Source organism: Haliotis rubra, unplaced genomic scaffold (genome assembly GCF_003918875.1).
Source record: "Haliotis rubra isolate DU_JTF1 unplaced genomic scaffold, ASM391887v1 Scf527, whole genome shotgun sequence".
NCBI lineage: Eukaryota > Metazoa > Mollusca > Gastropoda > Lepetellida > Haliotidae > Haliotis > Haliotis rubra.
The window spans coordinates 752,883-768,214 of record NW_025767221.1 but is presented as its reverse complement, the minus strand read 5'-3'; the positions used below and the strand labels follow the sequence as shown (position 1 = coordinate 768,214).

Genomic DNA, 15,332 nt, shown 5'->3' with positions numbered 1-15,332 from the left:
CACGAGTGAACACATGAGTGACTATGGTCTTACGCCGCTTTTAGCAATATTTCAGCAATACCACGGCGGGGTACACCAGAAATGGGCTTCACACATTGTACCCATTTGGGGAATCGAACCCAGGTCTTCGGCGCGGGACAGAACGCTTTAACCACTTAGCTAACCCAAGTGGCGAGTGACTTACACAGTTTATTTCAGGAGGGACAGATAATTGGTTGTTCTTTGTCATTCGTTTTACTGGTCATCGTCAAATATGAACATTAAAAGCAAAAAACATTCTGAGATTCATCCTTTATACCAGAGTCGAAGACACAGTTTTATATACTTGTGTGAAACTGCGCTGAAGCACAATGAACATAATGATTCCACGATGGTCAAATACTTCAATAAAAAGGCAGCCATTTCTAGGAATATGAAACAAATTATTCCAAAATTTCGCATCGAGAATCTTTTTGTCTACATTTAGTACCAACGTTAAGTATTTCAACGTAAGGAGAAATTGACAAGAATTGGTTTAGGTAGCATAAAGGCTTTTGCATGGCCTGCATTATTCCAAATTAATGCTGCAGGTAAAGATTCCCTTGAACATCTAGACTGTGTAAACATTTACCCAACCAGAGCGGCCAAGCCACGCGAGAGTTGAAGTGGACCGGCATCTGAATATTCCACAGCGAGTAGATTGCGCTTCGTCATCGTGACTGGGATTCTAATTTCTGTGATAGCCATGACACCACCATGTTTGTTGCGATATAGTGGGATGCATACATCGTTGATTTGCATCAAAACCATGTATTCCAGCTCAAATATGTTTAAGCTTGGACTGTTGAACTTTTGGTCAGTGGTTGGGGCGTGGAAGTGATGAAATGTGTTTGTATACATGCGGAGTGTGTCGAAGAGGTTTCGGGCGCCTCTTCCGGGGTCTCTTCGGGGCATTGAGCCTGATTTTGTCCTGGTGTTATTAGATATTGATTCGCTATTGTGAAATGACGTCCAGCGCCGTGGGGGACTGAGTACAATGTCTTTGCTGGTGTTTGGGTGACTTGTATAGAAAGTGGTCAAGTTGTTGAATGGTTCCAAATCTAACTTTCTATATAAAAAATCTAAAAGAAATATTCTTTGTGGAAAAACATATATCAGCCAAAAATAATAAAATAAATAATTTCCATCATAAATGGAGCCTTCTCTCCCCAGTACTTAGATGACTCAAACTGTATTGACTTGTACCTGACATTATCTGTACATTATCTATTTAATGAATTATGCATGTTCATAAATATATTAATACAAAAATATCTCACCTGAACATCATGTAGCCATATTACTTTAAGCCGTACGCATCACGGCTTGGTATATCTGCAATATTGTAATCTTGGGAACCAATAAAAAAAAAAGAAAAAAAAAAAGTTGTTGAATGGTTAGACTAACAACCAGTCTCTGATATGAACATATTTTAATGAAAAAGGTCCATAGTAAAAAAAAAAATATATAATGAAAAGGAGCCCTGAGACTTTCTTCATTTTCAGAGGAAATCTAGCTGACTTGCCACATTTTCTAGACTTGCGTGGGCTTTCTTGGATATATTTGCTTCAGGGTCTGTACGACAGACTATTGAATGGTGTACTGGGTATATTCGAGTCGTTTTTTCTGATTTAGTGTGATTTGGGAATGAATCGAGTGGGTGAGTAAGGGACAAGATCAGATGAGTAGGACACACGAAGGATGAGCTTTACTCATGATACAAAGTATTTAACTCAGATAATCGCGATGGGTAGCCCAGTGGCTAAAGCGCCACGCCGAAGACCCGAGTACAATTCCCCTCATATGAACATTGTCTGAAACTTATTTCTGGTGTTATGTTATGATATTCCATAGAATGTTGTTCAAAGTGGCGTAAAAAAACAATACACTCTCACACAGACGTCGACGTGAACTATATTCAGTATATTTGTTGAGTACTAATAGTTGAGTTCTTTATAAATCATAATGTTTTCATTAGCCCTTATGAATGTTCTGTGTTGCAAATATTGTACATTACTTAGGGCCACATGTTTTATTGATCGGTTACTGGCTTATTTTTAGTGAAATAAATGAAAATGTGATTGCACATTCCAGCAATATTTTGGGCTTGTAAAGAAATAGTCTTCAGAATATTCTCCACATTAGCGTTTTGTGGAAATATGACAAAATATTGTTACATGGGGACAAAGAAAACAAAATCAGGAGTACTGGCGACGCTAGGAAAAGAATTTGTGCGAAAATAAATGTTTTCTTAACACTTCGATTCTTGTCCGAGTCGGGCAAGAAAAGAGTGTCCGGCATTTTATATAAAAATTATTATGAGGCTCGGCGTTTCCTAAATAGAAAATTATATAAACCCCACCAAACCCAAAAACTAAAATAAACAAAATAAAGAGATGTGCGGACAGATCCCTGTGGGCACCAAAATCAAAGAACAAAATAGGGATGAGGATGATACGTATCTGTAAACACAAAGTCTAGACTGTTACCTGACTTCTCAAGTAGTTCACCATACCAAGATGACTGTGTGATTTGTAATAATCACGACTAGGCGTCATTGCAGCGGTTGTCAGTGTATCAGAATATTTTTGTTTCAGCTCCTACCTTCCCACCCCTCACCCCGGGGAAAATAAGGGTCTACAGCATGAGGTTTTGCCCTTTTGCTGAGGGGACCAGATTAGTTCTACATCACAAGAACATTGAGTAAGTATCCACCATAGGATGTGCCTCTAAACGGACAGCGAGACTAATTCTAGGGCAGGATGTAAGAGTACAAGTACAGTGCAGTGTTTCATAGAGTTCTAGTCCAAGATAATAGAAGAATAAAGTGTGCATACATCACAAATTGCTGTCCCAACGCAGAGAGATCGAGACATAGGAACATTGATGCATCCGTGAGGTTTCACCCAAGGGAGCGAAACTGGTTAAAAACATAGGAACATAGTGTGAGTAAACACTCGAGATCTCGTGCCAATGCTAGGAGAGCGAGACTAGTTCAATGAAAGAGTGTGAGTAAACACTCGAGGTCTCGTCCCTATGCTAAGAGAGAGAGACGAATTCAAGAGAATAGGAACTTAGTGTGAGCAAACACACGAGGTTCAATCCCTACGCCCCATTGAGGGAACAAGACTTCGTTCGATCCATCGAGAACATTTAGAACACATTACCCGTTTTCATTAAAAAGACAAAAACACATGTTGTATTTATGATGAATATTGATTGTGATTATTTTTCACCCAGACACGAGGTAGTGAACATTAACCTGCTGCAGAAGCCATCTTGGTTCTGGGACAGGAACCCCAACGGCGCTGTACCCATCTTCGAACTGGACGACAAAGTGATCTATGAGTCCCTGATCTGCTCTGACTACGTGGATGAAGCGTACCCCAACAACAAACTGACCCCCTCAGACCCGTACAGGAGAGCCCAGGACAGGATCATTGTGGAACTGTTTTCAAAGGTAATAATTCCGGTTGATTATAACTTAAATAACACGAGCAGTCTAATCCACACTGAAGGAATATCATTTTCGTTACCGTAAAGAATCCCGTAAAGACAACCAGTCTTCAAATATACTGAGTCAAAAAAGAAGCTTCACATTCTTTCTTCAGGGCACTAAAAAAGAAAAAGAGATGGTAAGATGGTTAAATTTGTTATTATTTCATTGCTGAGATCTGTGTGATGTACTCGATACACTGACAGTACCATAATCACTTCCATTAGGCTACACCGCCGTTCCAAAACATGGGTATACAGAATGTCAAGTCACAAGAATAAAAAATGCGAAATTTATCAGTTCAATATCGTGTATGGCCGCCCCGCGCTTTCACCACTGCCAAACACCGTCTCCTCATCGACTGCCTGATGCTTGTGAACACGTGGTTGGGGATTCTGCACCATTGCTCTTGCAAGGCAGCGCCAAGTTCCTGCAAATTCTGAGGTTGGTTCCTAAGACCACGAAGCCTTCTCCCAAGTGCATCCCAAACGTGCTCTATTGGATTAAGGTCAGGGGACCTCGATGGCCAGTCCATGACGTTGATTCCAGCGTTTTGAAGGAAATTTCGTGTCAATATCGCGGTATGCGGCCGAGCATTATCATGCTGGAACTGTAGACCTGGGCCATAGGCCACTCTTAATATTTATGCATGTGACCTTTGACCAATATCAAAACGAGGTCATACCCACGTAATCAGCGGATCGTGATGGCGACGAAATCCGGAAGCGATCTGACGGCTGTCCCGTCTCTCACATTTTCCTTCGTGGAGACTTATATACAGATGAATAGCAGAAGTGCCGGGACTTCCCAACTGAACAAAGGCTTCAAATATTATAGTGAAGGGTTCATTTATAATTTGCGAAGTAAGTTTCATTCATCAATTTCCAATGTTGTAAATGGTACAGTAACGATCGCAATATGGCTGTCAATGTCATTATGTCATTGCTGATTTATGATTGAAGAAGGCTTATTTTCCTCTTGACATGTTATCATATTGACTTCACCCTGAAAATTACGGGACATACGTTAATCATTATGAAGTGCAACTGAAAAGCTGTTTTTGAACTACTTTAACCTAAGTTACATCATGTCAATAACCTAGGCCGTAACCGTCAGATAGTTATTAGATCTATGTAAAATTCAAATGATGTTATTTCGTGTAACATTATTCCCTTGTCTTATTTTTCACCTGTAATCGTTTTTTTTTTTGCAGCATCATGTGATGACACATCTTGCGTAATAACAGCTCGTTGTTACCATTCCATGAAGAAAAATGACTCGCCACACAATATAACTGTAAGTTGGGTTCATAGTATTGTCAAGAAAAAATATTATCAGTCTGATAGGAACACATATTTTGTAAAATATCTCATTTATGTTAAATTGTGATAGCCTAGTACATTCATTTCACTCAAGTAAATGTACTATGAAATGCAGGTCACCTTAGAGAGCAGTCCAGTGGTTAAAGTGGTCAGCGCCAGCTGCAGCTGTGCCATAGGTCAGAGCCAGTGTTGTGGTCATGTGACAGGTATGTCATTAGCCTATTTCAATGAATAATAAGTAATGTCTGTATATATTAAACTGAGTATCTGATTTCATTGTTCCTGAAAATATGTTTTTCTTACACAGGTGTTTTATATCTGGTGGCCCACTATAAGCAGAGAGGAATGAAGTCCATCCCACAGGATATTGCCAAGACCTCCATGCCACAGACATGGCACATCCCTCGCCAGGACAAAATATCCGGTATGTCAGTACCAGAGATAAAGGTTTCTGGATACAAGAGTGATGGAGAGCACAGGCCAGTGAAATCAACCCTTTACAACCCCACTAGGTCTACCCTTCCACCATTGAAACCATTTTTTTCATCCCTGAAGTTAAATCATCCTGATCTATCACTATTAACAACAGTTCCACAGACTGATGAGCCATTACCACCTTTTGTAAGAACTAATTTTGGATTTTTTCCTGAGGGTAGTACCATCAGCCATCAACAGAAATTATCTGATAAACATTGTAGATGGATTTTATCCTGATTTACCCATTAGTGCTGAGCAGACAGGAGAGAACAACTACAGCAGTGTGCTGACAGAGAGTCAGACAACTCTGCTAGACTCACTCAGTGTCAGTCAGGATGAGGCTGTGGAGATAGAGAAGGCTACCAGACTCCAGGCGCAGGACAAGAAGTGGGTTCGTCTGAGACGTCACAGGGTCACAGCTTCCAAAATTGGAGAAATTTCAAAGCGTAAAAAAGGTAAACAGAAAATAAACCTAATTAACATTAAGTTTTATGTCATTAATTTCATTAAAAGAAAATGTTGCACCCAAATCCATTACATTAAAAAAAAATAATAATAAAATTTCAGAACCAGAGAAGTTTGCAGAAAGACTGAGATCTTCTTCTAGGACCGTCCTCACAGAGGCAATGAGAGAGGGCATTGCCAATGAGCCTTTTGCAGTAGAGGCATATGGGAAGGTAAACATTTCAGATTGATTAAATCATATGTGTAAATGGATCAACTGAATAAATGTACATGTGTATATGTAATTAACATTGAATGTTAATATTTTGGATTAAGGGGATAATTATCTCAACATATATAATAAATATAAAGAAGTGTACACATGTGCCTATATTTAAAATTGCATGTTGATATTTCAGCTAAAGGAGGGCAATGTGAATATATATCCCTGTGGGATTGTAATAAGTCCCAGAGCAGCATGGATGGCTGCTTCTCCAGACAGGAAGGTGCTAGACCCCAGCTCCAACCCTCCTTTTGGTCTACTGGAGGTGAAGTGTCCAGACCTGCGGAATAAGGACCTCTGTGATCTGCAGTACCTCAGCCTGAAGGACAATGGCCAGCTTGCTCTTAAGGCAACATGTAACTACTATCATCAGATCCAGATGCAACTGGCAATGACTGGTTTGAAAGGGTGTGATTTCTTTGTCTGGTCTGAAAGGCAACACCATCTCGAGAGAATTGACTTTTGTCCTGAGAGCTGGCAAAGGGTGAAAGACAAGGCAGATAAATTCTTCTTTGATTACCTTCTTTCATAGTTTCTGTACTACTATGTTAGAAGTCATTTCTCTGATTATTTCAATTACCAAAAAAATCAGCAATATTCTTAACATCAAGCTAGATGAAATCATATTAAGTTTAATGCATTCAGAAAAATACAACAAGATGAACTTCTTTCATTGTTTAATTGATAAACATATAATGTGAGGTATATATTTCATATATACATCAAACATGTTCTCTGTTCATAACACTTTGTGTATTGTTATTAATCATTCAGAAACAAAAACATGCAATATTGATCTAGTTCACTGCTTATTAGAAATTCTGGCATTGTTTAAAGGGAGATACTCACAATTTCAGTATATCATAATTCTGAGCATTTTTACTTACTACCTGTGTATATTTCAAAACATTGATATCTATAAAAATGTAAAAGATCTGTGTATTAAAAAAATATACAGTCGATGAAATATTACAGATTTAGCTGTAATCACATTTATTAATTTATATTAACAAGTTTGTTTTGAGCATTTGTCATAAAACTTTTGTTACAGTAACATTTATTCAACAGAATCAATAATGACATCTTTTGACAATATAACAATTTAAATGTAACTTTGTTACCACAACATAATCTTATCTGTAATACAGACAGACAGGCAGTATTTATTCAGTAAAGAGGCCCTCGCCCATAATACAATCAGACTGACATTGTGTTTAGTGGGTGCGCAATACAACTTTGCAGCTCTATGTCCTGGAGTTCAGTTTCTGTACATGGTATAAGTATAGGCCAACACTGTATATGACAGCATCATTTTTGCTTTGCAAAAGATTTACGACAGAGTAATGAGTAAGTGGTTCTTTAGTGAACTTCGTTATATATTTCTTTCTAGGTATATCATAGGTATTACAAACATATAGTACATGATATTCATTTTCTATATAATGCTGACCTCTGGTTTTACAAAAAGGACACAGCCCTTCGTTATATTCAATTCCATTATACCTGCCACATTCAACAGCCGTATTAAATTACTGATTCTAAACCTTGATATAGCAATTCTTATATGCACAGGGATATCACAACACAAATATTTTTTAACATTTAACAAAGTTTTGAACTCCTTGTAAAATATACATTTAGGAGTTTCACTAATTGATGAGAACCAAGACTGTTTTAAGTTATCACCTAGCCTTAGCTTGAATAGATACACAGAATATTCCACATTTCCAATTTCTTGGCTTAGACAAGCATAACCAAATCCATATTGAAACAGGATGTGTCTAACTTTGGTTACCAAGGTATTATAGCCTAAGCTATCTGGTGATCTGAACATGTAATACAAATTTGTATTTTGAAGTTTTCAGAAATTTATTTGATTTGAGTTTTTACTATGATCATAGTTTCATAATAGGTCCTGAATCTATTATAAACTCTGATGAAAACTAACAAACACTGTAAATAAATACTCTGTTATACCATTAGTGTCAATATGATGTATATATTATGTTCTCTTAAAAATGCAATACAAATTTCATGCTAATCAACATTAAACCTCAATCAGTTTTCTTTCATTTCTTTTTTATCAAAGGTCCTTGAAAACTAGATGTAATGCATGCTACAGTCCACAACTGATTAATGCTGCCCAGTTCAGCAAGAGAGACTGTAGAATCAAACAGGTGATTCTCTTTAACCTTTCTGATCAGTCTTTCTACATGAATCCTATGGGATGCAATGGACTGTGTCTCCCATACTTCACTAGGCGTGAACTGTCCAGAGGAATACAGAAATGGAGGAATGTTCAGACCAACACCTTTCTCACTCAGTATACTGGCAATAGTAAAACCCTTATCAGTCATAACACTGTCCCCAGGTTCCAGCAAATCTAGAATGCCAGACAGTTTAGTTATTTCAACATCGGACATGACACCTGTGTACAGATGTGTACAGATATAGCACCATAGCATAGAGCCATATAATAGCACCATTTGGGGCAATGCCAATCAGACCTTTCAGAGTGCAAGAGCTCTTGTAATGGGAATAAAACATGGAATTTAACACCAAAGCTGAGGGAATTTGGATCCTGAGCTCAGTACAATCTAAAATGACTCTTGTAGATGGGTAAGTTATCTGAAATTCAGGAGGCATGTGTCTGTCTACTGTCACTCTGGAAGGCCAGATAGGAACTGATCCAAGAACAAAATAGAGAAAATTTGCCCAGGTGATAATTTTTCGACTAACAGTCGGAATATGGCAGTTAAAACGAACAGCAAGATCCTGTTCTGGTAAACCAAGCCTAAGGCGTACAAAAAACATGAACATTTCATCAATAAGGGCCATATTTCTTGGTCTACCTGCAAGAGAAATGACATTTGAGAATGTATAATACATACTGCACATATTGGAGGCACTTGGTTTTACAAAGTCATAAAACTGTTTGAACAATTTATAGCTACGAAAAGATGTGTAGTACTGGATCATATCATCATTTCCAGCAAATCTTTCCAGTCCAAATCTCTCAAGGGTGAGCTCTTCTTTTAACAAATCTTTCTCCTCCTCAAGCTCTTGAATTCTTTTTAGAAGCACCTGTGAATCAAACAGACTGATATCTGTCTGGGTCTGAGCTGACAACTGGTGCTCACCTTCTGCATGAGGGTCACAATCTGACATGGTGTTTGCATTTTCAGGACTGAAAAAATAAAGAATTTACTTTCAGTGGAAATCAAATGTTTGTACACTTCAACATTTATTCATTTCTAAATATTATGATGAGGTATGAGGGTCATCAGTGATTATGAATCCTTCATCTGAAATTTAATTAGATGGAAATACTTTAAATTAATGGATACCACAAAAAAGAAAGACATCTTTAGTTAAAGAGCATTTGAACTGAAGTAGTGCTTACACATCTACCAATTTATTTCTAACTCTTAAACTGACCTTTCCCATGAAATTACTTGTTTTGGCATCAGTGGATGACGGATGGCTGGTGCTTTTCTGGACTTCATATTTTCCAAGTTCCAAGGAAATATGGATGGCACAGATCCTTGCTTGAGGGTCTTCTTTACCGGTGTGTACTTGTAGTCCTCAGGCCGGAAATGCTTCGAGCAAACAACACTCTTCCTGGTGATCTAAATACAAGTGAAATTAAAATAAGTCTACTGTCATTATAGATTTTGAGCTCCAAGATTTAAAAAATATCTCTTTTTTTTAATAGTTACAATAAATAGTTGTGTATATAAGTGATTCTATAATAATTCTTCCTGGGTCCATCTGCCATTGTTTCATATAGGACCACGAAAGGCTAATGTATGCAATCGTCCTGGTAATTTAGTAACACGAAAGTATAGTTGAAAACAAATTTGACATGCAAAATGCTATCATGCAGTTGTTTGAGACAAAATATCTTTTTGTCTTATAATCTGTTTGACACCTGCAGCTCCGATAATATATTCGTTGCTGTTTGGACGACTCAAATTCTTGAGATTTAATTTCGAAAATCCTGAATGAAAATTTTAACCTACCGTAAAGAAGGGTCCTTCGTCCCGACGAATGGCAATTATCCATCTCCTTCGCACATCTTCAGCCTTCGGAAATGTGTGAAACGAAAGTGAATTGGTGTATCTCGCATCAGATGTACACTGAGGTACAGAGCAGTGATCAGCTGCCATATTTGCGGGTATAACCTCGTTTTGGAATCGGTCAAAGGTCACATGCATAAATATTAAGAATCCGCTATGAGCCGCCATGAAAGGAATGAGTTCAGGGGTGAGCACCTGGTCGCGGTAAGCAGCAGCTGTGAGGTTTCCACGGATGACCAGAAGTCGGGAACGGTTGTTCCCACAGAAATCACTCGTTACTATTTGTTTATTCCCTGATAAAATGACAAAAAATATTACCTTCGGCAATGCTGTCATTCAATTCGTTCCACATACATAGTAGCTGAGACATTTATTTTGCATCCATTTTGAAACCGGATGGGGAAACCATCCATTCGTTTATTAAGCTATAAACTAGTTTCACTTTGAAACTATGTATCCGAAACTAGACACTTTATAACAGGAAAAACCAGCATCAGAAACCAAAACCATTTTCGCAATAATCGAACAGGCCCTTAGTATGAATTTGATAACTATAACAAGTATGTCAGTACTTTGTCCAGATCCCCATGGTATCTTCTGGCTGTATCGATGGACATGCACGACGACATGATTGTAAATGAAAGCTTATAGTTAGCTGCAAACGACCACAACGGACATCGTTGTTATCGCTATATTCTAAATAGCTTTAAGTTGCCAATGATATGATGCCCTGCACATATAGTGACAAATCGCTTATTGGTTGTGTCGTTATAGTGTGGACTAACACACACACACACACACGCACGCACGCATGCACTCACGAACGCATGCACACACACACACACGCACGCACGCACACACGCACACGCTACATGCGTAAAATAATCGTCAGCGAAACGTTAGATCCCAGTTCATCTCACCAAACTTCTTTAGCTCTGATACTGTGGACACCCACCTATTTGTTTGAATCTCTCGACACCCACCTTTTTGTTTGAGTCTCTGAACACCCACATCTAAAAGACGAATCTTAGAATACGTGTTTGTTGACATTGGATGAATCTGACATTGAGATCGGTGTAGGAGAAGATAAACATGGACAATGTCCAACAAACAGATCGTGTTCAGACACCAAAATAGAGGAGAGGAATAACATGCTTCGCAAACACGAGCAACCTACTGAAGGTCAATAGGCCGCGAGTCACAACATCGCCTTGCCGTACACGTGGTGAGGGGAGGATGTTGTTATGATGTATCTTCATCACGCAAGATAAGCAGTGATTTGCTGATGGTGTCTCAGGTCACCATAAGTTGGATTGAAAACGTCGACTAGTTTCGGATAAAATGATTTCAGAGATGAAGGAAACGTGATCATGGCTTAGTGTTCGTTATCGATTTCTGTGCTAATGTTCCACATGCACGATGTTTAGAATATGTTGTATGACATGAAGTAGAGCAACAGATTCAGTGGACCTGAATCAGTTCGGGTTTTCGTCTTTTATTTAAGCTGACAGGTTTCACTGAAGTGTTTGTCATAGTGTTTTAACTATAATAATTATTTGTTTGGTGTGCTTGTTCTGTGTTTAACGCCCCACTCAGCAATTTTACAACTATTTGAGTGAGTGAGTTTAGTTTTACGCCGCACTCAGCAATATTCCAGCTATATGGCGGCGGTCTGTAAATAATCGAGTCTGGACCAGACAATCCAGTGATCAACAACATGAGCATGGATCTACGATGACATGTGTCAACCAAGTCAGCGAGCCTGTCCACCCGATCCCGTTAGTCGTCTCTTATGACAGGCATGGTTTGCGGAAGACCAATTCTAACCCGAATCTTCACAGCTATTTGAGCGGGGTGGAAAGTAATTGAGTCTGGACCAGACAATCCAGTGATTGGCATAATGAGTATCCATCTACGCAGTTGGGACACGATCTCATGCACCAACCAAGTCATCGAGCCTGACCACCTGATCCCGTTACTCGCCTCTTACAACAAGCTTGGGTCGCTGAATCCCGGATCTGAACAGAAAGAATTTCAATTCTCAACACACCTGTGGGATTCAGATGCTAATGCTGTCAATCCCTGGATTGTCCTGATGCCGTGTAAGTGAAATAAGTAAAATATTGTTCAAAGAAACAAATCATTTAGCATTAACTATTGGAAGTGGAGGAAGACATGTTTACTTAAGGGTTTTCAAACTTTTAAAGCGACCATATAAAAGTTGAAATCCTGAAATGTAGTTATGGGGAAAGTGGGTGGCCCACCGCCGATTGTTTGCTTCAAAGGAAGTATCTTTGCAGAAATGCTTCACTTTCGTGGATTAAACCCTAATAATATATTATTGGCTCTGCGTTTGCGCACAGTAACGGGTTGGGGGTTGGAAACGTGGTTGTCAGGATGTTTGATGTCCCATCCCAACTGTCTTTTTTGAAGAGGTGAAGAGGGATATAGATAAAACTTTCTATAATAACTAAATTTAATTAATCTACTTTCAAAAGAAGAATTACTGTGCGCAAAGGCAGAGCCAATAATGCTGCACGATATTTATTGTATGAAAACTGTAATAAATGCCTATGGAATAGTGAAACTTTCTGAAAACTCTCTCGGACAGAAAATTACTTACGTCCAGTTATTTCTGCAACTGATTTGGAACGAGATTATGATATGTGACGTCATTCTACTTCCTGAAATACGTATAGCACGGCGCCCAACGTTACAGCAAGAAAAATGCGATTAAACACCAAATAAGACGTGACATTAATTCAGACGGATGTAATCTACCAAATAACATGTCCAGGAACGAGTGTGAACGTATTTGTGAATACTGGCCTCACGCATAGTAACCATGTGGGGATTCAAACCTGAGTCTCTCTCGCCCTGAGCCAAGGCTTTAACCACTGGGCTCACAGACCGCCCCTTATAAGCTGAGACGAAGCAATGCTATATCCTGTGGCTGCATCCTGCTGATTATACGGTAACGTGAATGTGGTCTGTGTTTATACAGCTAGGAGACGGGGCGCTGTCTGTTTGCTGCATTTGACCTTGACACTGGTTGCAGCGGTTATAATCGTCTGGTCTCCTCTAGCGTGATATGCCCACTTTCCGGTAGAACATGTCACTTACATTATAAGCTTATAGGAAGCGTTTTTCAGAACTTCAATATCGCACAAAATTTCAATATTAAAAACTTAATTTTGATGTGTGGTGTGGTGTGGTGTGGTGTGGTGTGGTGTGGTGTGGTGTGGTGTGGTGTGGTGGTGGTGGTGTGTGTGTGTGTTCGAATGTGGATATGGGTTCGTGTGTGTGTGTGTGTGTGGATTTGGAGGTGGACCTGAGATCGGGAGTGGGTTTGGGCTTGATGCTGATGTCGGTGTGAGAATGGGTTGGCTTGGGTGTGAGTCTGTATGGTGGGGTGGGGTGTGGTGGGGAGGGGGGTGTAGATGTGAGTGTGAGAGCTGGTTTAGTGTGGGTGTTATATAAAGATTTTGAGGATTCCCATCCATTTTTGTTTTATTTTATCGAGTATTTATCGTTATTCGTGAATGCCAAAACAACTATGAAAGAGGAAGAATAATTATGCAACAGATCTTTCTCCCATTTCAATGATACAGACCCTGCTACCGCGAACTCCTTCACTTACATGTACTCTATAAACAGGTAAGCCGGGATTGATGGCTTAATGCACGAGGAGCATTATGTTTATGTTATGCATATATGAAGCAAATATAGAGAAAGCACCGCCAGTGAAATTGTCCACATTAGCAGGTGTCCGGATTAAACGGACTCTGGTCACAGTGTAGTGTCACGTTAAATATGTTACATGAAGATTGTGAAACTAGACATTTCAGTAAGTTCATGAAAACCCCGATTCTGTCATTTCAGGGAATCGGGGATTTAATGAAGCCCCCAAACTGAGTTACCAGGAGAATGAATGAATGGATGAATGAAAAAAAGTCAATATCGCATGCGAACGAACGAACGAACGAACGAACGAACATCTTTACCTCTGTGTGTATGTGTGTTTGTGTGTGTTTGTTTGTTTGTGTGATTGTTTGTTTGTTTGTGTGTGTGTTTGTGTGTGTGTTTGTGTTTGTGTGTGTGTGTGTGTGTGTGTTTCCATGTAAGGAGAAATTGAGAAGAGTCATTTCAGGTAGCCTAACACTATTACTTTAACATGAGTCACGATATGGCTGAGACATTGCCGATGTGACTTTAAATATACTGAACACCATTGAAAACGCACCACTTATAAAAGTTCAGATTATTAAAAGCACGTGTAAGGAATTGATATTTTTTGAGTGGATAAAAACAGATGGACGATGCCTGCTAGCCCATTGTATACGCTCATTACGGTGTCTGTCAGTCAGAATTGGTCCAACGTAAGGACGTCGAGCCCTGTAGCGTGTAGACGGCGTCGCATGGAGTCAGCGCTGATGACCCCCACGTCAATATTGAACTAGTGCAGCAGTCCTGGCCGTCGGCAGTGTTCAATCACTGATATGGACAAGGTCAATATGGCAATCCTGATGGAGCGTCGTAGCACGTTGTTGCCAAGGTCATTGAAGGTCACGGGTGCTGCCTGTCTACTGATGTCGTCTATGAAGCCTAACGATGGTGGAGTGGCCAAGTCCAAGTTGTCGAGCAATATGCCTGCTGTGGTGCCAACCCGAATCATGCCTAGTGCTCGTTCTCTTTCGTGAGGTGTAAACCTCGGCATCTCTGTCCTCATTTCACAATCGACCCGTGAAGGTCCGGGGTCGAATAGGTCTTCAGCAACCCATGCTTACCACAAAAGGCGACTGTGTTTGTCGTAAAAGGCGACTAACGGGATCGGGTGGTCAGTCTCGCTGACTTGGTCATCGGTTCCCAATTGCGCAGATCGATGCTCATGCTGTTGATCACTGGATTGTCTGGTCCAGACTCGATTATTTACAGACCGCCGCCATATAGCTAGAATATTGCTGAGTGCGGCGTAAAACTAAACTCACTCACTCACTCACTCGTTTCACAATCGTTAGTGAAGCAATGAGAATCGGTTCTCATACACCTGCTTTTAATGTCACAGTCAGTATGATTTCAGAATGAAATTCAAGCTTTTTTCATGGCGTGGCTGCATGTTGATCCATTTTGGAATTAAGAGTCATACTGTGGACAGGAATTGGTTTCTGAAGCATTTTTTCAACTGGACATGCCCTTCGACTTCATGTTAGTTA

General features: G+C 39.6%; 1 protein-coding gene across 1 annotated transcript; it reads left to right on the top strand.

Annotated features, from left to right (window-relative positions):
* Nucleotides 1-1,665: 1,665 nt before the first annotated feature.
* On the top strand, nt 1,666-6,572 carry LOC124252852. Its single transcript, XM_046686524.1, has 8 exons — nt 1,666-1,678; nt 2,616-2,721; nt 3,259-3,478; nt 4,952-5,042; nt 5,144-5,260; nt 5,535-5,768; nt 5,881-5,990; nt 6,177-6,572. Exons 1-8 carry the CDS (start codon nt 1,666-1,668, stop codon nt 6,570-6,572), a joined length of 1,287 nt encoding a protein of 428 aa, XP_046542480.1.
* The last annotated feature ends 8,760 nt before the right edge of the window (nt 6,573-15,332 follow it).